Source organism: Rhipicephalus microplus, chromosome X (assembly GCF_043290135.1).
Source record: "Rhipicephalus microplus isolate Deutch F79 chromosome X, USDA_Rmic, whole genome shotgun sequence".
NCBI lineage: Eukaryota > Metazoa > Arthropoda > Arachnida > Ixodida > Ixodidae > Rhipicephalus > Rhipicephalus microplus.
The window spans coordinates 225,308,952-225,330,592 of record NC_134710.1 but is presented as its reverse complement, the minus strand read 5'-3'; the positions used below and the strand labels follow the sequence as shown (position 1 = coordinate 225,330,592).

The 21,641-nt window shown below is 47.7% G+C and overlaps 1 protein-coding gene across 2 annotated transcripts in view; it reads left to right on the top strand.

Annotated features, from left to right (window-relative positions):
* LOC119187500 (ribosomal RNA processing protein 36 homolog) overlaps positions 1–21,641 on the top strand; it is a 57,547-nt gene that overhangs the window by 23,331 nt on the left and 12,575 nt on the right. For both annotated transcript variants that reach the window (XM_075878707.1, XM_037435630.2), the window contains exon 8: positions 4,304–4,415. In XM_075878707.1, the coding sequence (XP_075734822.1) occupies positions 4,304–4,415 (112 nt within the window). The remainder of the gene's footprint in view (positions 1–4,303; positions 4,416–21,641) is intronic.

Sequence of the window (21,641 nt, the reverse complement as noted above, 5' to 3'; positions counted from 1 at the left end):
TACCCACTTTTTCTATGTAAATGGCCCATTACATGTGAAGGGCTGGAAGAGTGGCACCAATCTTCTGCTGCGCCATCCTGCTCCATACAGAATTTTTGTGCTGAAACTGCTTCCAAGTGGTCTTTGGTACCTTCATGTGGCACTGTCATTCGCTGTGTGACATGCCCATGCGAGCTCCTATTATCGTGATTACCTGTTGCATTCTCTATTACATTGACAACACATTAAAAAAATCAGTTTCGCTGCAGGAATGAAGCAGTGAATGTGATAGCAAGAAATTATAATGTTATATAAACTAAGGCTAGCAGCAGATTCGTTTGGATCTGGTCTGCATAGCGTTTACAAAACGCTGGTGTAGGGTAATGTGACCACTGCAGGGAGTGAAACAGTATTCGGGCTGTCTGTCGTCTCAATGCAATGTAAGCAGGCCCTTTGCCGATATTAGTCGAGATAGAGGGCTTCAGTGCTAGCGACCACAACTTAGTGATCATAGTTGCATTCGCTGCTCGAACGATGCAGCACCCCCCCCCCCCCCCCCCCCCTGGCTCTCTTCATGCTTCTACACCCAACAAAATACAGGTGGAGTAAGGTCCTCTCTGTCTGAGGAGCAGCCCGATTATTTTAGTATTTCTAATACCCTTTTGCATGCAACGGAAACAAAGAGTTTATTCTGGAACTAAGTTGGCCGCTGGCAATAATGCTGGAATCCTTGACGCCGCATGTACAGAGGGGTTCACTGTTAAAGGGAACACCGGAGCGCATGCCGTCTGCTCGGTGCCACTGCCGGCCGGCAGCGGCAACCATTTTCGTGTAGGAGCAGTGAGCACAGTGGGCGGCGCTCGTTCTTCGTCTGCTACAGTTGCGAGTGCGCTTCAGCTCGTCGCAAAGCGTGACTGTGGTCGCGGAATCTTCGAATAGTCGTTTTCTATCGAGCTAGAATAAATATGTCTGGAATGATCTCTAATCAGATAGCTATCCCCTGGCCCATCAGTCGTATTTCCGTCTTTCGTTTTCCTTCTCATTAGATAAGGAATTGCCCGCTTTGAAAAAGCATTCTGTCGACGCCAGTTAAAGGCGCTTGTAAATTCTTTCTTCAGCTTACGCACTGCAGCAGACTAAATCTGCATGGGTGCACATGAAACACGCGTTCCAAATACGCGATGGTATGTGGAGTTTAATGTCCCAAAACCACCATACCACCGTAGTGCAGGTTTCCGGAACTTTTGACCACCTGGGGTTTTTAAATGTGCACTCGAATCTCGGAACATGGGCCTACAGCATTTTAGCCTCCATAGAAAATGCAGCCGCCGCAGCCGAGATTCGATCCTGCTACCTGCGGGTCAGCAGCCAAGTACCTTCGCCGCTAGACCACCGAGGCGGAGCCTTGCTCCACAAGGAAAAGATTCTTTATAAAGCTATGCTAGAAAAAAGACGGCCGTAAACAAGCCATGCTTCTTTAACCACCAAAAATATCCCCTTGAGACATGTATAATGGTGCTATTGTCAGAAGGGCAATAAATCTGCGGGGCGTAATTTCTAGGCACTCATTATTACATTCCAAGAAAGAAAATGAATGAATCTTGTCTTGTGCGAGTTGCACTGATTGAAGTTGATGAGTGTGCAGTGACTTTGAGCGTATCTTCAGCGACTTTGAGCGTATCTATCTATCTAGCCACTTATATTTGGGTGCTCTCGTGGTAACCCCCTTAACTTGGCGAGAATAAAAATTAGCATGGGAGGGTAAGATGGTTTGATGAATATGACGCACTAGTCAAGACATGAATAATGTCACAATCCCCTCGTGTACATCGTCAAACACTTCTCGCCAGACAGTGGTACATACCCATGGGCGAGTATGTGCCGCTAGTATGCGGGTATGTGCCACAGGTGATTAACACTTAGTATCTACCCAGGAACAACGAGAACACACATGGGCAATATTAACGCACAAGCATTAAATACCCGATATCAGAAGCGTCGACCCGATGAATGCAAACAATAAATGTCAGGGTTCCAGCTGGAATCGAACGCAGGCATTCTGCGTGGCAATGAAGTATTTTACCACAGAGCTACGCCAGGTCTCCGAACTACTTTTAATATGGACTCTAATCTTTGTGAAACGTCGATAGGGGTTGCAGTGCTGCCTACCCAATTTTATAAACACTACTATGTACTCCTTTGATACAGCCATCACGTTGGGTTAGCGTGAATTGTGGTTAGTTGCCATGCGCTGAAGCTGATTTATGTAGCAGTGTCCAGGGCCAGCATCCTCGCAAGCATCAACGCTACATACCAGGTTCTGGTGTTTCTAATACGCATGTTCCAGTTGTATTGTTGCGCTAGTGCAAACAACTGGTTGTATAACCATCTGCAACTTTTCAACTTATCTCTGTGCGCGCAACATTTGTACCTATATGTAGCGTCATTTTATGACGTGTCGCTCAATAAAAAAAAAATTGCAACACGGGAACCTTCAATCCGCATGCTTCGCATAACGACGATTCCCTGGAACGTGGTATCTGCCGAATTAGTTTTTTCTTGTAGCCTGACTTTTCATACCGTTGGCTCAAGTTTACCCAATAGAACGCTTTTGTGTGTACCAGCTTGTGTTCCACGTACTTCACCGTCATGGCTACATGGCAAGACTAGCACAGGTGGAGTGTTGCATGAATGGGTGTACTTTCCCTTATTGCCTAAGCAGACTATACAGGCCCATCATTGGACAGCTTAATGTGGCTAAATGCACTCTAGTAGGGTTCAGATTTCTCACTGGCTGTGGGCACTACTCGCTCTAGTAAAGCATTTAAATATGCGTGAACAAAGATGATTATATTTTGTAGATGTTTTGAGGCAAACCTCACGTCTATGTAGATTGTACTTGCCACAAGGACGGATTCCTTGCGAAAACAAAACATGTGCAAGCACAGAGACCGGCATAACAGAACTTCGAAAATTCTATTTTGCAACTTCAAATAAAGAGTGATTTGCTAAACATTTCTTCGTAAGTTGACGACTAATGTTGCTAGTAAACATGCTGTTTAACATATTTTCACTAGGATCACTACAGTATGAAATTTAGACTAATCTTGTGCAAAATCGAACTTTTTCGCAACCTTGTTGCCAGCAATAGACACCATTTCTTGCTTGTGTTATCTGAGCGCACTGCTCTTGGAACACGCAGACACCGTCACACTGTCGAACAACACGCCTCGACCAATCTGCTTTTACAGCGGCAAGCTCGCCAGCCGAACCTTGTACATCAATAGTAATACGCTATATGGTATGATACATAATGCTAATACAGCACACAGAAAGCATGACTCAGCGCCACCTCTTGCTTCGTGGCATTTTATCTAATGCAGTGGATGCTTGTGCACCATGAGGCAAAAATGACTTTCCAGGGGTTATAGTACCCCCACATGTTTTATAGATTGCAAACTATATTTGTACGTACAGTAAGAGTTACAGAATATTCTGTAATACAAAATATTCCATTTAAGTAAAAGTTTCCTGAAAGAAAAAAACGCAATGTGGATTGTATTAATTATCCCTCTTTAAGGTAGGATAAAAAAAACCTGTGAAAGCATGAAAGTGCATGAAACTTCATTCAAGTGAAATGCATGTAGTTGTACGATAGGGGGAATTTTGTCTTAACAGTCCTAATTGAGAAATAACACATTTTTAAGCAACCCAGTATATGAGCCATAGGTTTTAGCTTTTTAAAAAGTGTCGCATATGGCTTCATACGTGTAAAAAATGTTTTCGCAAAAATTACTTAACCAGCAGAGTTCTTGCTTTAAATAAATAGTCTGCAATTTTCACAATTAAATTGAAAATGGCTGAGGGCTGAGGTTGGGAAAGCTGGCATAGAGTGACCCTTATAGTAACAAGCTATCTTTGCAACATTGATATAGACTAAATTCTGGGTTATTGCTTGGCAACACCAAGATACTACTATTAGGCATTTGGCAAAGCCAGTCTGAGATCTATTTATGGTCTGCAAAGTTAAATGTATATTATTGTCTCTAAATAAGCAAGAATTTTGCTCATGTATAGCTTTATAGAGCTGCTACAGTGTCCATATCTACTGTTTTAAAATGTGCAATTCTGTCTCCGAATCTGTCGCAGTGCATTAAGTTTCCTGCTTCAAAACACGTCCTTCGTTGCCTTTGTCATTGGCACTTTCATTGCCATAACTGCTGCATGATGTATTCTACGCTGAATTCTCACCGCCATTGTCTCATTCCATCCTTTTTTTTTTTAATTTGAATATGAGTGGTAATAATTCTTTTTTTTTTTGTAGGAAAATCAGGAAGCCACTGAAAAGATGAAAAGTTTGAAGGATCGCCTTGATGACCAGTACAGTCAGTTTCTTGCTGACAACCGTGAAAGCAAGCCACTCTTCCTGAACAAGAGTAAGTTGTGTCTTACTGTATTTTGGGCTATGGTCTCAGTAATACTGCATACTCAGGAACAACATGATGCACTCGGTGTTTGTGTTTCGTCGTTAAAGAATGCAGCCAAGAGAACTGATTCTGTGTTCATTTCCTGTATTACTGGAAATTCTAAAGCATGCATTGAAATAATATATGAGCCATTATGCCTTGATCTCATGACAGAATTATAGTAGAGAACTTACAGAGTTATGCATCTAACAGTGAAGGCCCTGGAAAAAAAAAGATTTTGCAGTCACCACTGCTCTGTGTTTGCTAAAATTTTGTAGAAACCTCGCAGTTTATTTGACATATCTTTCAATGTAACGCTTTGTAAATGTGAACTTCATTGCTTTGTGAAAAAACCGTTTGCTACAAGGCACATGCTAGCATGCACGCTTTTGTGTCGTCGCTTCGTGGCAACTGTGTAATGCAACCACTCAGTGATGGTTTCTGTGTAAACAAAACCTTAGTGGTTGTTTCAAGCAGTTTTAGGGGATAGATTTTTTGTTGGAGGGCTGTTGAAAGGTTTTAAAGATCCTAGCATTATGAAAAAGGTCCAGGATGCATGTGTTAGTGCTCCATCTACATTCTATAATTGTCTATCATTCTAGTTTGCGCTCGTTGCATCCTGTACTCTGTTTTTCATACTATTTTTACAAAGTGCACTTTGGAGAATAATCAACGCCAATTAGCCCGCCTTATAGCTCTTATAAAGGTTAGTGTTAGAGGATTCCTGATGTATTTAATGCTTCTTGATAATTTTTAGGTAATGCTTTCAGCGTCATGCAAAGATCAATTTATAATTTGATGGCCTTAACAGTTCCATTCATGTCAGAAGCTACGTTTTTCATAACGCAAAAAAGTTTAAATTTAGGTGCTCATTTTTTTTGTTGGACACAATCCCAATCAGAACAAGTAGACACTGATGACAAGGAAAGTATAGTGGATGTTTTTACAGTAGCTGTAATTCAAATTTGAAGAAAGAAAAGTGGACAATACGATAACTTGCGGCCAGCAGCGACCGAACCTGTGGCCTTGAAATAACGTGTTGATGCTCTATAACTAGTGGGTGATTCCACGAGAGATCGAACATGCATGTCCGGATGATATTATTTGGGTATATTTGAGGTGCATGCAACTGAAAATTTAATTCCTAAAACCTGATCCCAGTGCTCCAAAAAAATGTTTGAAGATGGCAGCACGCGCATCTCGCTATTGCTTGCTGCAACATTTTTCATTTTGCAGGTAAATTAAATGTGCACTGTAAAGGATGTGTTGAAATTTTTTTCTTATTTTAATACGCGTCAAAGTGAATTTCATGAATGCTTTATTTAAGGTAGCGGTTCCACTGTCGCCATCTTGCCAGTAATCCCGAAAACGACACCACTAAGTCAGCAATAGAAGGAGAACGCTTGGGAGGTCAAACACTCGAACTTAGCTGGCACACTTAGGAGGGGGGAAGCATGCTATCATGGTTAGGAGAAATGAGGCATTCAGCAGGGGCTTTTTTTCTTTCTCCCCTTCAACAAAACCTGTATCTCTCCCTCTAAAGTCTATACTCACTTGTCCGCATCCCCTGCAGCGCTGGGCTTTTCACGCAAGGAACAATGGCGCTGCAAACAACTCAAGTTTACTTTTGATTAGCAGGCTGTCGACCAGTGCTGCCTCATTGGCCAGCTGCTCTGCATGACACTTAGTGGCGGAATGTGCGACTGGCTGACAAACTCTCTCGCGGAAGCCACGTCTCAAGCTATGAGACATCTTTCGGTGTACATGTGTAAATAATCCTCCGCTTTCACTTTTGCCTGCCTCATTCAATGCTGGCTACCCTTCATTTGAGATATTCTCTTGCCTACTACCTTGAATAGAATTCGGCAGTATTGACTAAATAAATAAATAAATGTTCTTGAGCCAGGCAGCGGTCATCATAAAGAAATTACGTTTTCATTTTGATTCCGACCACTCTTTACCATGCCACTAACGATAATTGTCAGCTCAAAAAGGACACCTCACCTGGTACACAAACGGGGAAAAGGAAACAGGACGGAGCAAAGACCGAAGGGGGGAGGGGAATGCCCCACCCCCCTTGTACCACCCGAACTTGTGCTAGCGTGCCAAACTGGTTGAGAAGCAGGCGCGGAAAGGGTCGTGATTCGGTGAAACGAAGCATTGAGCGGGGGCTTTCTTTTTCTCCCTGTCGACGACAGCCCTCTGTCTCTCTCTGCTTCTCTAGAAACCCTCACTCACTCGTCCCTGTCCTCTGCTTTGCACTGCTTTTGACGCTGCAAACCACTGACGTAGGCTGCCTGGCCAGCTACACTCCCAGACAAGCAGTGCCGCAATGGGAGGTTCAGTGACGAGCTATATCCCAGACGTTGCATCAGAAGCGAACCATGAGACATTACATCTTTACGTGAACATATGTAGATGATACCCTCAGGCACTGCCCTTTACTCTTACCTCGTTTACTGATGGCCGCTATTCAGTTGTAGTTTAGCTAGGCAGCAATCATCATATCAAACTGTGGATTTGCTTTTCTCTATTTAGCTAGTTGCTGCTACAGTCGAGCCCACATATAACGGCCTCACTTAGAACGAACTTTCGCTTAAAACGAACAATATTCGCGTGACCATGAAAATATACATTGGTTCAATGGCACAAAATCACACTTACAACGAACGCCTCTGAGCGCCGCTGATCGGTTGCAGACAGTGAACAGAGTCAGCGGTCTGCCGACTTCCCTGGAAACCGATTTTGACCACCGATCAGGTATGATCAAGCATCGGCGAGGTGCCCATACATTCTTATTGTTAAACGCCGACGCTGCTTCCGCGACCCTCAAGTTGCCGTGTTCCCCAACCCATGGAGGAAGGAAAGCTGTTTCCTTCCTCCATGCCTCGACTGCTTTTTGTTACGCACCCCTCCGTTCTTTGTCCCCCCGCATCGCCAGACGAGGCCCGTGTTTTCACACTGCTACCGATCTTTCGAAGACCAGTCGGCCATCTACCCTGTTTTTGATCGCTGGTACTGTCGTTGGCGTTCCCGGCATGGAGTGACCAGACCATTTGCCAACATCGTCTACCACCGACCGTGTCCGATAGTCTGCGTCTAGTGCACGCACGTACGCTACCTCACCGACTCTGATAATTTGCGATTCGTTTCGTGTTTAGGTCTTGTTCTCACTCAGTTCGCACTCAGCTCAGCGTGCCTTCCGTGCGCGTGCGGGAGCACGAAAACAGCTGGTAATTTGCACGGAACGAATCGCGAAATATCGAAGTTCCTGAGGCCACGCAAACCAGCTGGCGCAACAAAACGATTTTTTGATCACGGCCGCCGATTCTTCGAACACCGCCGTGCGCATCAATTCAGGCGGCCATGCTTTGACTTCTGCACGTGCAGCCACTCTTTCCAAATTTTTCTACGTGCGAGTTTCGCAGACCTTTCAAGCAAGCTACCCAACCTGCCTCCTTCCCGTGTGTTTTGATTTTTAAGGTCGCCCTCCCGCCGCATCCTCCCCTCTCTTTATCGCAACTCCTTGCCCTTCTCTCGCAAGTCTGCTCTCCTTTCTTGATCACCACCCCTTCGCCCGTCTCCACCACTCCGCGATGCCCGGCACGCTGGCTCGAATTAGTTTCGTTTTCTCACTGGAAACGGGCCCAGAGTTGTTCACGCCTTCTGGCATGTGTGTCGCGGGTGAACATCTTGCTCGCTCGTAATGAGTGTGTGTGGTCATGATGGCCGACGGGAGGACCAGCACGCTTTTCCCTGCCACTCAACAAAATGTCAAAAGTGTGACCGCTTGGCTTGAGCGTAATCCGCGCGTTAGGTGCCGCGTTGCGGAGCGCTTGCTTCGGGATACACAGAATGGATGTCAAGTCACTCTCAGGTTCGTTATAAGTGGGTTCGACTGTACCACCCTCTATCCCGTAACACACACTGACACAAGTGCACTCTCCACTAAATGTTTATTTCTCTGGAGAAAGAAGCGAGGCCAATATCATGTAAATAGAATGTGATATTTAGTATTTATGAAGTAATCTACAGGTATTGTTATACGTCATTCAATTTATAGGGCATAAAAAACTACTCTCTCTCTCTCTCTCTCTCTATATATATATATATATATATTCATACACACACACACACACACACAGTCGAGCCCGCTTATAACGGACCTGAGCGTGACTTCGCTGTATCTCGCAGTTCGTAGTAAATGAAACACTGCTTTTAAAAAAAGTTGTGCGTGAAAACACAAAATTTTTATGCCCTCAAAAGTCCGTGATGCACGTGTTTCGAATAGCTAGCAGAAGCGATAAGGGCGGTTTCGAGTTCATTTAAAACGGCAGGGCGCTCGTTTGCCGAGGCCTGTGGCATAAGCTGCATGAGGCACTGACTCCAAAGTTTCATTGTTCTCGCAATCCGATTCCTCCAAATCGCTGTCGCCATGTACTTCATTCACAATGCCCTAATTGGTGCACGGTTTCGCAGTGTCGGTATCATCATCGGCCATAATTAAACCATCGCAACAGATGTCCCACCCGCTCTCCCAGGTCGAAGTCGACGACGCGCTGCCACAAATCGCCGCCGCAGTGGTCTTGTTCGGAAGCTTCAGGCTCGGTATTGGGCCCGACGTCGACGAAGTCGGCCTCTCGAGAACAGTTTCGCGTGCATGTAGCCGTCACCGCCGCCCACGAAATATTCACCATCTCCACAGCTGCATACCGGGATGCCCGAAGCGGCAAGTTGGCTGTCACGTGGTCAACAGCTATAAGCAAGTGCTCCGCAACGCGGCACCTAACGTGCGGATTACGCTCAAGCCAAGCGGTCACACTTTCGACGTTTTGTTGAGCGGCAGGAAAAAGCGTGCTAGTCCTGTTGGCCACCATGACCACACACGGACACCAAGAGCGAGCAAGACCCGCACACGCAACACACATGCCCAAACACGTGGAACAGCTCTGGGCCCGTTTCCAGTCAGAAAACGAGACTGATTCGAGCCAGCGTGGCGGGTGTCGCGGAGTGGTGGAGATGAGCGAAGGGGTGGTGATCAAGAGGGGAGAGCAGACTTGCGAGAGAAGGGCAAGAAGCTGCAATAAAGAGAGGGGAGGATGTGGCGGGAGGGCGACCTTGAAAACCAAAACACACGGGAGGGAGGCAGGTTAGGTAGCTTGCTTGAAAGGTCCACGAAACTGTGCGTAGAAAAACTTGAAAAGAGTGCATGGCCGCCTGAATCGGTGCGCGGGGCGGTGTTTGAAGAATCGGTGGCCGTAATAAAAAATCTTTTGTGGCGCCGGCGGGTTTGCGTGGCCTCCCGAACTTCGATATTTCGCGATTCGTTCCGCGCAAATTAACAGCCATTTTCGCGCTTTTGCACGCGCGCGGAAGGCATGCTGAGCCGAGTGCGAAGTGAAAGAGAACAAGTCCTAAACACGAAACGAATCGCAAGTTCCCAGAGTCGGTGGGGTAGCGTACGCGCATGCACTAGACACAGACTATTTGGATAAAGTCGTGGCCGACGATGTTGGCAAATGGTCTGGTCACTCCAGGCCGGTGACGCCAGCGACAGTACCAGCCATCAAAAACGAGGTAGATGGCAGACCGGTTTTCGAAAGTTCGGTGGCAGTGTGAAAACACGGGCCTCGTCTGGCGATGCCGAATGCTCAGAGTAGAAGGTGTGGGGGGGGGGGGAAGGGGACAAAGGACAGAGGGGTGCGTAATAAAAGCGGTCGGCGAGCGCGGCAACTAGAGGAGCGCGGAGGCAGGGTCGGCGTTTAACAATAAGAATGTATGGGCACCTCGCCGATGCCTGATCAATTGTTGAAATTGGTTTCCCGGGAAGCCGGCAGACCGCTGACTCCGTTAGCTGTAACTGATCAGCGGCGCTCAAAGACGTTCCTTGTAAGTGCGATTTTGTGCCATTGAACCGATGTATATTTTCACGGTCACGCAGATATTATTCTTTTTAAGCGAAAGTTCGTTTTAAGTGGGGCCGTTATATGTGGGCTCAACTGTATATATATATTTGCGGCAAAGCAGAAGCAATTCAGGCGACAGGGCCCCGGCATTACAAAAAGAAAAAAAACAAATACCAGCTAGCTTCCAGCAGAGTTGTCGACTCTGCCGCTGTCAAAACCTTGACCTTTGTGATACCCTGTAGAGTCGCCACATTATTTCTACAGACCTCGCTGGGAACACGGCTCAGTCGTAACCCTTTTGACTCACAACATGGGATGTAAATGAAACTATAGTTATCCTTCTCCTATGCAGGAAGTGGTCTTGTCTTCTCCCTCCTAACATCATTATACACGAAACACCGTCTCCTTTTTCTGTAGGAGAAGACAAATTATATTTGACTGTGCTCTTCCTTCACCATGTAACGTAAGCTTCCGGATGTTCGAAAGACTGGCAGTTTGGCTAATTACGTGCAACAAAATGCGGCCGCTGTGATCCACTGTCACAGGAAACACAGTCAAAACACAGTGCATAAATGCCCCTCCTCCCCGTCATCACGAAGGAACTCACTTGTCGAGGCTCCTCTCCAGTAAAAAAAAAAGAAGGATCCTAGCACCACCTTACTATTCCTGCCATTAGAGTATCTTTCTTACAGAAGTTTATGCCAATTCGTTTCGTTATTACTGGCTGATATTTACAAGAACCAGTGCGGTGTTTATGCAGTTATATATGCAATAAATACTGTTACGGGTTAAACGTGTCTGAAAAATATATTTACTTTAGATAAACAGGCAGGCATACAATATGAAGCCTAGTCTGAACGAGCTTGCACTAAACATCATCTTCTTTCCTGCCATGTTCATTTCTGGCACCCCATAGCATCACCCCTGGCGGCGAAGGCACCGTCTCGGTGCTTGGTTGGTCCTAGTAATATCGCTTTAGCCGAGTGACGTGAACAATGTCAGAACACGATTGCGCGCTGGTGGTAGTAAGAGGTTCAATTTCATGTCATGTCGGTGACTTAGCGCATCATAAGGTACCGCGAAGTCACCTTTTCGCACGGGTCAACTCACCGTGACAGCATCCAGGGAAGGATCTTGTCACCACAACTGAAGTGGACATCGCGATGGCAGGAATTTTAGACCAGTCATTGTCGTTCCTGCAAATCGCTCAGACGCAGGCGAGCAATCTCATGTGCTTCTAGAGCTCTAGAGATCACATCGCGGGCATATTCTGATGTGTGGCTAACGACAGGAAGGTGCTTGTCAAAAGGCAGCGTGAGTTCTCATCCGTACAAGAGGAAAAATGGCGAGGGACCTGTGATATCATGGCGGGACGTATTATAGGAAAATGTCACAAATGCGAGGACGGAGTCTCAGTCACGATGTTCAGAAGAAATGTACATGGCGAGCATGTCTGATGGCTCTATTGAGCCGTTCTGTGAACCCGTTTGTTTGAGGGTGATACGCTGTTGTGAACTTGTGCTTTGTAGCGCAAGAGTGTAATATGTCCTTGATAACTTGTGATAAAAAGTAGTAACCTCGTTCGGTAAGCAGTTGCTGAAGGGCGCCATGGTGTGGTACGAGGTCCTCCAGGAGGAAGTCAGCGACGTCGGTCGCACAACTGGTAGGAAGGGCCTGCGTGATGGCATACCGAGTGGTGTAATCCGTGGCGACTGCTATCCACTTCATGAAGGGAAAGGTCCTAGTATGTCAAGATCTACCTTATAAAATGGTTCGGATGGGATCTGAATGGGCTGAAGGCGTCTTACTGGAAGAGTTGCTGGTTTTTTGTGGTGTTGACAGAATTTGCATGAGGCGATGTAACGGCAGACGGATGGGTAAACACCGGGCCAAAAAAAGCGACGTCGAATGCAGTCATAAGTTCTTGAAACTCCCAGGTGACCAGCTGTCAGAATATCATGCAACTGTGCGAGGACAGTCTGACGCATATGTTGTGGTATGGCCAACAGCAGCTCAGGTCTGCCAGGATGCATGCTGTAGCGATATAGTATGCCATCTTGGAGCAGGAACATACGGAGAGACAGAGGAGTTGTGGGACCACTGAGTCGAAGGATTATATTTTTGAGGCGATGATCACGGCGTTGCTAATCTCCAATGTTGCTGAACGCGGAAAGTGCCAAAACGCAAGTAGACTCACCACTCTCAGAAAGGTCTGCTGGGTCTACTGATTGACGCTACAAGCATTCAGCATGCTTTTGGTGGCGGCCTGATTTGTAGACAACCGTGTACGAATATTCCTGTAGCCGTAGAGCTCACCGGCCGAGACGTCCACTAGGATCTTTTTTAAGGACGACAGCCAGCAGAAGGCGTGATGATCAGTGACAACCGTGAACGGCCGTCCATACTAATATGGCCAAAATTTAGCCACTCTCCAGACAAGCGCGAGGCATTTGCATTTCGTGATGAAGTAATTTTGTTCTGCTGGTGATAAAAGATGACTAGCGTATGCAATGACGCGCTGGAAGTCATGCTGTAGTTGTGCCGAAACGGCTCCGATTCCGTGGCCGCTGGTGTAGGTACTTCCGTTAGAGTGCAAATATTAAAGTGGCCGAGTATCGGTGGCGTTGTAAGTAAGTCTGGTCATCAGTTCAACGAATGCTCTGGCTTGTTCAGGTCCCACACAAAAGGAGGAGGAGGAATAAGCGTTTATTTTCAAAACAGTGTGGCGGTGTAGGTTCCGCGTTCATTTTAGGTGGGAGGTCTCCAGGAACCCTCTGGTTTTCGCTGCCTCCTTGGCCCTGGCGACGAGACGTCGTTGTTGGTCCAGGTCCTCCAAGGCGAGCTTGGTCTCCCACGTTTCGAGAAGGTGTTCGTTTTCTTTACCAGCATCAATGGTGTTCGGCGGAGGCGATAGATCTGTATTTTTATTGCATGGACACTCGAGGATCAGGTGGGCCAACGTGTCAGGTACGGCGCAAATCGGGCAAACATATTCGTGTAATGTTGGGTACAATCGGTGCATTAGTATGCTGTGTGTGTAAGTGTTGCTCTGCAGTCTTCTCAGTATGGTGCTGTACTCTTTGTTGAGCTTCGAGTGTGGTGGCGGATACTCTGCGGGCCAGCCTATGGTGTTACAGTATTGCAGAGTAAGTCTTATGTAACGACTCAGCCTCCACGGACACAGTCCTGGCGTCTAGAAAGCGGGAAGGGGTGGCCCGGTAGGCGTGATCGCGGGCCGCAGCATGAGCCGTCTCGTTTCCCTCCATCCCTTCGTGCCCAGGAACCCATGTCACACAAGTGAATGGCATCGGAGTGCTTCGGCACTTAAATATCTGAATTGCTTGGGTAGACACACGACCTTTGCTGTAGTTTCGCATGGCTGCTTGAGAGTCTGTAAACACCACAGCTGCATCCAAGCACGTTGTGGTAGCTAAGGCAATTGCTGCCTCCTCTGCAGTTTCTGGGCTTCGGGTGCGTACTCTGGCAGATGCAAGCTCTACACCCCGAGTATCAACAACGCTCAAAGCGTAGGCGTCTCTACCAGGATACTTGGCTGCGTCTGTATATCTGGCGTCTGGATCTTGGCTGTGATTTAGTCGGAGAGCATTCACTCGTGCCTGCCTTCTTTCCTTGTGATGTGTGGGGTGCATATTGCGGGGAATTCGCGCAATACAGAAAGATTCGCGGATGTTTGGCGGAATCTGTTCTTTTCGGTCAGTGTCTGTGTCGCCTATAAAGGTTTCGCCATAGTTCAGCCATTGTAGCACTGATCTTCTAGTGGGCGACAGCTTCAGTCCTTCTAGCTGGCTAGCCCTGTGGGCTTTGGCTAGTTCCTGCCAGGTATTGTGCACGCCCATTTTCAGTAGTTTCGCAGTGGAAGCCGTGAATGGGAGCCCTAAAGCAATTTTGGTGGCCTTACGAATCATGATGTTCAGCTTCTCTACCTCTGCGTTCTTCAGGGCGAGGTATGGAGTGCCATAGGTTATTCGACTGCTGAGGAGAGCTTGCACAACGTGTAGCGTGTCTTGCTCTTTAAGGTCGCTTCTACGGTTCGTGATTTGCCTGACGAGATGCGTTAGTTGAGATAGCGTGCGCTGTAGTCGAGGGAGTGTGGCCGCACCTGACCCATCTTAATGGATGTGGAGCCCCAGTACTCGTAATGTTTCCACTTTCTTGATGGGCTTTCGTTGACGGTGACGCTGGGATCAGGTTCAATGTAGGCGGCCGGCCGCCCTCTCGTTCTACACTTCAGGATGAGGTGTTCCGACTTTTCGGGAGCACATTCGAGGCCGCATTTTTTCAAGTACCTCTTGATGATATCTACTGCTTCTTGTAAGCGCATTTCTTGCATTCCGGTATTTGAGGCCCTTGTCCATAACGTAATGTCGTCCACATAAAAGGCATGTGGCAGGTCTTGTATAGCATCGAGAAGGCTGGGTAACCTGATCAATGCAACGTTGAAAAGCAACAGCGAAATGATCGAACCCTGTAGAGTACCTCTGCTCGGTAGTCGGAAAGTGTCGCTGCGAAGTTTGTGAATTCCCACTGTGGCCGTGCGATGCTTGAGGAAATTTCTCACGTAGTTGTATAACCGAGGCCCGCAGTCCAGATGTTCAAGATTGCAGAGGATTGCGTCGTGGCTGACGTGGTCGAAAGCTCTCTTTATATCAATTGCTACGATTGAAGATTTGCTTCTGGTGCTGAGGTGATCGATGAGGTCTTCCTTGAGCAAAAGGAAGATGTCTTGCGTGCCTGAATCCGAACATTGTGTTCGGAAAATATCCCTTGTCTTTCAGGTACGGGGTTAGCCTGTTGAATCCGAACATTGTGTTCGGAAAATATCCCTTGTCTTCCAGGTATGGGGTTAGCCTGTTGTGTACCATGTGCTCGAATAGTTTCCCTACACAGGAGGTAAGGGAAATGGGGCGCAGGTTTTCGATGCTGAAGGGCTTGTTGGGTTTCGGGATCATAGTAATCTCTGAATGTTTCCAGGTAGCTGGTATCTCACCACTCTCCCAGCAAGCATTGAGATACTGGAGTAGGGCATCGGTGGCCTGTTGAGGAATGTTGTGGAGATGCTTGTTCATAATGCGATCCTTCTCTGGGCTGATGTTTTTAGTGAGTGTAGCTTGTGCTGCACCTAGTTCTGTCAACGTAAAAGGTTCATCAAGTTCGGGGTTTGGTTTTCCATTGTAGGCTTTGTCGTGTGCCGTCGGGGTTATGGGTGCGTCTCCAGAGAGCTGCTTCTGGAGCTCTCGAAGGAGGTCCTCCTGTGATCCGGCATAGTTGTGTATCAGCCTGCAAATATTTTGGCGCTGCTCCGTCCTTGTAGGGCTGTTGTCGAGTAGAGAGCGCAGAATGTGCCACGTTTTCTTTGTCCTTAAAGTTCCCTGTAGTGCTTCGCAAAATGCAGACGAGTTCTGTCTTCCTAACCTCTCTGCATATTCCTGCGCTTGTTCAGTGAGCAGGGCGATTCTCTTCTTGAGTTTCTTGTTTAGCTTCTGCCTCTTCCATCTCTTGAGAAGAGATCTTCTTGCTTCCCAGAGATGGAGGTGCGTGTCAACGACTGGTGAGTCCTCATTCAGCTGTATTCTTTTGGTGTGTTGGTCCACAATGTCGAGGACCTTCCTCACCCAATCGTCTACGGCATCTATGGTGGTCTCAACATATAGAGCACCCTGGAATGAACACCACTCTGTTATTTGGGCCGTGCCAATCCTCCTGGGTTTGCGTGTATGAGCTACGGTTAATTGGATGATGTGGTGGTCGCTTCCCAGGGTTTCTGGGAGACAGCTCCACTCCGCTGAACGCACATTTAACGTGAACGTGAGATCGGGGTTTGTGTCTCTGGAGACACTATTCCCTACTCTTGTCTGGAGCGGATCGTTCTACAAAGACAGTCTGTGCTGCTGAGCTGTGTCGTTTACTTGGGCACCTTTCTTTGTTGTGGTATGGTAGCCCCAAGCTGTGTGAGGGGCATTAAAGTCTCCCATTATAACAACTTGATGGCCATCAGCGCGTTTCTTCAGTTCTCGAACCAGAAGGTCAAATTCTGGCAGTTGGTCTTTTGGGGGGCTGTACACGCTCGCAACAATGAGTCTGTTTTGTGATTTCCTTTCCAGTATTACTTCTACCACGGTGCGCTCGAAAAGTGTGTTTACTGGTTCTAATTCTTGTACCGTGAGAGTCTTTCTTGTAAGGATTGCTGTACGCTTTGTTTGGACGTGGGCGTTGTACCCTTGTAGCCGCACATTATGTGTTTTTGTTTCTTGCAGTGCTATGAGGTCGGGTGGGTCTTGCTTGACAAATTATTGCAAAGTAGAAAAATGTGGACGGTAAGAACGACAGTTCCACTGCCAGATGCGGAGAGTTGAGAGCAGGTTTGTTGCCTTCTTATAAGGGACCGCCATCTTCAATTTGTTCAGGTTTTGCTGGTGCTCGCGGGTAGGTGAAGCTGAACGAGAAGCACTTCGGCCTTTTGCTCGTGCCCGCTTCCTGTCAGGATGAGCGTCACTTAGAGAAGTATCAAGGTGCTCTTTGGTGGCGTAGATCTTCTTCACGTATGCTATGAAGTTGTTCAGCTGCGCTGCAAGTCCGTCCACTTTGGCGTCAAATGTGGTAATCTTGTTGTTTATGCTTACGGCGAAATTCGCTATTGCTGTCTGTACAAAATTCTCTACGGTAGTGTGGATCCTTCTCATTAAAGTTTTTTTGTAAGGTCTGGAATCGGGCGTCGACACTAGATTCCACATTTGTTGAGGGAACGAGGGCACCCGGTTGTCCATCATGCTTTTGGGTGGTAGTGCATTTCTGGTGAAGCTTGTCTATCAGGTTCTTTTGCTCCTCACATGATTTAAGAGGCTTGTTCATACTGTCTTGCTGTTTCTGGTGGCTATGTACCAGCTTGTCGATAATGGTTTGTTGACTTTGTAGTTGACTGGCTTGATACTGTAATGCACTTTCTTGATTGTGCACCATATCTTGGAGTGATCGGAAGGCTTCGTTGTCAAGTGACGAAGGCACACACTTGCTTGTTGCTCCAGAGCTACTCGAACCACTTGCTGCGGTAGCATAGCTCACTCTTATGGGCGAGCGTGAGCGTGATCGGGATGGCGATTGTGAGCTTCATCGGAGTATGGTCCGTGATCGACCTTATGCAGGAGTGATGCTAGCGCTGCTGCTCAAATTGGTCGTTTGGCTTCCTAGGTCCCGCAAGTCCTCATTCCCAGGACTATTACGGCAGTCTCGTGCTTTTAGCCTGTTCATTCGTTGCTGTCGGATGTGGAATGTTGGCGGATTGGGTTTAAGCCTTTTCTTGCAATCCTTGCTTGCAGTTTCATGTCCCTCTCCACATATGTTACAGACGGGTTTGCATGCATGGTCTGATGGTTGGTTGGCCTTGCCACACTTAGAACAGAAATCTTGAAGTGGCCGAGGGCAGACATCGTGATGGTGTCCCGTGTTGCCGCAAATCTTACAATATTGCACCGCTTTTCGATACGGTCTGCATCGAAAGTCAAGACCGTAGAACCGGACGTAATAGGGAACATGCGGCCCTTGGAAAAAGATCACTGCAGCTGACGATTGTCCAAGCATACGGGCGTGGAAAATCGTGTACCGCGCTGGTGCACGAAGGCCATCTTTGAGTTCTGTTTCCGTCGTGCCAGGCAGAAGTCCGCTTATGACACCGCGAGAGATGTCGTCTGGCGTTCTCGTGTTGCCGTTTGTGGTAAAGAAAGTGCCGCCAAGTTGTATGCTGGTGATGCCTTCAAGTTTTTTCGCATCTTCCCATTCCGCCGTGCTTGCTATAATCGGGTTTTCTTGGCGTTGCACTTGTACGCACACTTTCTCGCCGAAATATTGCTGTGACAGACCACTGGCCCTTCAAATGGCTTGCATGATGGCGATATTATTCCACTTTGCTAGCTCGAGGCCTGCTTGCGGGCGGTAAACGACCTTGTAGTCGTCAAACGGTAGGGGTGGCATCTTAGGCCTGCTACGGTGCGATTGGTGTTGCTGCGTTGTCATTCTTTCCTTGAGAAGTTTCTCTTCTGGCATCGTGTTTTCCCTTGCGTCCTTCTTGCCTTTTCTTCCTCTCGTGATCCAAACGCTTTCACATTCAATAGTTCTGCCACTGCTCTCGTCATAACGCCAAGAAGTCTCAGCGTTCTGCATTTTGGTCGCGTTCCAATGCATAGCGTTCGTATCATAGACCAGCTGATCACTGTGCGTTTCGGTTGTTTTTTCTCCTTCTTGGCTCATCTTGCAAACTGGACGCCGCGTGAGCTGGCGCCGGTGCAATGTTCCCCGAAGCACTCGAGCGTCGCCAGCAGGCGCTGCGCGCTAACGGTGCGTCTCTCGATGGGTTTGCGTTCTGTGTTAGGCTTAGCCGGGCGGGTGTGTGGCCTCGCTAAAATAAAGAAATCAGGGACTCACTTGGCGGTGGCTAGTGTCCGCTGATCGCTGACATCTTTCCTGTTACGCGGATGCCAAAGTGAAGGTGGTCGTGAGCTGTGATGCTAGTTGAAAAGCCAGGAAAGCAGGAGCCCATGTGAAGCCAGTCAGTGCTTCACAGCCCCCTAGCGGCGAATCTTCCCTCACAAAAGTCACGTTTTTTTAGTAGTTCCGTGAGTAGGCGTGTGACGTCAGCGAAATTCCGCACAAATCTACGAAAGTAAGAACAAAGGCCGGCAAAGCTTTGAACCTCAATCGCAGAGGTCGGCATAGGGAAATCTTTTGACGGTGAAGACTTTCTCTGGATTGGGACGAACACCAGAAGAATCGACAAGGTATCCAAGGACAGTGAGCTGCCGGCGGCCGAAGTGACATTTCGACGAGTTTAATTGAAGCTGTGCTTTGCGGAAAATCGAAAGAATTATTGAGAGGCGCTCGATGTGAGTTCAGAAAGTCGGTGAAGACACAATGATGTCATCAAGGTAGCATAAGCAGATTGACCGCTTAAAACAGTGAAGGAGAGCGTCCATCAGTTTGAATGTAGCCGGGGCATTGCATCATCCAAACGGCATTATTTTAAACTGATATAGCTCGTCGGGAGTTATAAAAGCTGTCTTTTCATGGTCCAGGTCATCAACTGATATCTGCAAGTACCCGGAACGATGGTCGATGGAAGAGAAATAATTTCTCCACTAAGGCAGTCAAGAGCGTCATCTATCCGTGGCAGAGGATACGCGTGTTTTTTTGTTACTTTAAGATTTCTGTAGTCGACACAGAAGTGCCAGCTATTATCCTTCTTTCTGACGAGCACAAGGAGCAAAGCACAAAGACTTGAAGAAGGTTCAGTGATGTCTCGGGCAAGCATCTTGTTGACTTCTTCCTGGATCACATGACGCTCAGTGGAGGAAATCTGATAGGGCCGCCGGTGCACTGGATTTGCATCGCCGGTGTTGATACTTACGATGTTCGTTTGACCTAGGGGTCGGTCATGGAGATCAAAGACGTCTTGATACGACAGAAGAAGGCCACGAAGCTCAGACTCATGCTCGGCCGGGAGATCAGAGGCGATCATTTTAGTTATGCAGCCTAGTGTACTGCCCGACTGAAGGCTGGCAGATGACGGGGTATCTTCTATTAAGGCGGAGATATGGTAGTTGTCGGCTGGGGCAAAAGTTGCTAGGGATATTCTTCGTGGCAGCACTTCAGAGCAAAGTCCAAAGTTCACAATTGGGAGACATGCCGCGTTGTCCTTCATAGTGATGATCTTGTGGGGGAAAGCAACATTGAGCGAACAGAGCACGGTAGCATTAGGTGACGCGACATAATCGCCGTCAGCCACAGGTGAATCAGAAGAGACATCGATATACGCCACAGCTCGACAAGATTGGTGAATAAAGTCGATGGAGCAGTTTTGGCAGCGCAGGATCAGGAGGGTTAACGGCATATGGTAGGATGTGCTGAACAACACCAGCAGAACAGTCAATTAGGGTGGAATGCTCCGACAGAAAATCGAGTCCCAAAATAATGTCATGTGGGCAGTGGTCCAGTATGTGAAACAGAACAGTGGTATGACGTCCAGCAACAGGGTCGCGGGTGGCACATATCCCAGTGACCGCTGGTGTTGCACCATAGGCTACTCGGACTACAATGATCGTAGCAGGAGTGAGCACTTTCTTGAGTCGAGCACAAAGACTGATATGTGAGTGCCAGTGTCAATGAGTGCTGCTACAAAGTACCGTCAACATTTACTTTAATTAAGTTGTTGTGTCCGGGTACCGTGTGTAGAGGAATTTCGGGTCGGGTCGTCAAGGCAGGCTCACCTCTAGGAGCTGAGCCCGTCAGTTTTCCAAGGACTGGCGGTTGGAGGGTGAGGGAGAGCGACGTCGGTTAGTTGAGCGGTACCTGCGTTCGGTTGTGTGGTTCTGGATGGCGAAGCATCGTCTTGTTCCACGTGGATCGGTATCCGGGAACCAGCAGGCGAGCGCCGGGTGTTTACCTAATGTGACCATGGCTGCCAATTCCAGGAAGTGCAGCAATGACATGAAATATGGCCGACTCGTTCACAGTTGAAGCAGATCGGCCTGTCATGGGAAGTATCGGAAGTTCGCCATTCTGTCGAGTTTTGGTAACGTGGGCAGTTGTTCGGTCTGTGAGACATATTAGGTGTACTGGGCAGCCAGTAGCCAGGTTGGTTTATGGGGCATAGAGTCTGAAGTCCGGTGTTGGCCAGTATCTGGCGCACAACACTCTGGATCAAAGAAATCGTGGCGCGAGAGTCGTTGGGGGCCCGGACTTGGTCAGAAAGTAAAGATGCTGCCTCGATTTCGCGCTGCACAATGCGCACAATATTGTTGGAAGAAGCAGGGGCTGGTGGCAAATGCGCGTCCTCGCAGGTAGATGTTGCAGCCGTGTTGGGAAGATGCGAAAAGTGTGTAGTGAAACAAGAAATTGCCGACGCTTCTTCGAAGCGTCGGCATTCATTAATAACGTCATCTATGGTTGATGAGCTTCGAAACACGAGGAGAGTGAAGGCGTCATCCGCGATTCCTTTGAAGATGTGCGTGATCTTTTCAGATTCCGGCATCTTGTCGTCAACCTTCCGACAGAGGGCGAGCACATGTTGTATGTATATAACGTATGACTCGGTGCAGGACTAGAGTCGGCATGCTAGTTCTTCCTGCGCAGCACGACGATGCCCAATGGGCTTGCTGAAGAGGTCGATAAGTTTCTGTTTGCAGATGTCCCAACTCGTGATCTCTTCCTCATGGTTGGAAAACCAAACTTTAGCCGTGCCATCAAGGTAGAAAAGAATATTGGCCAACATGCGCATCGGATC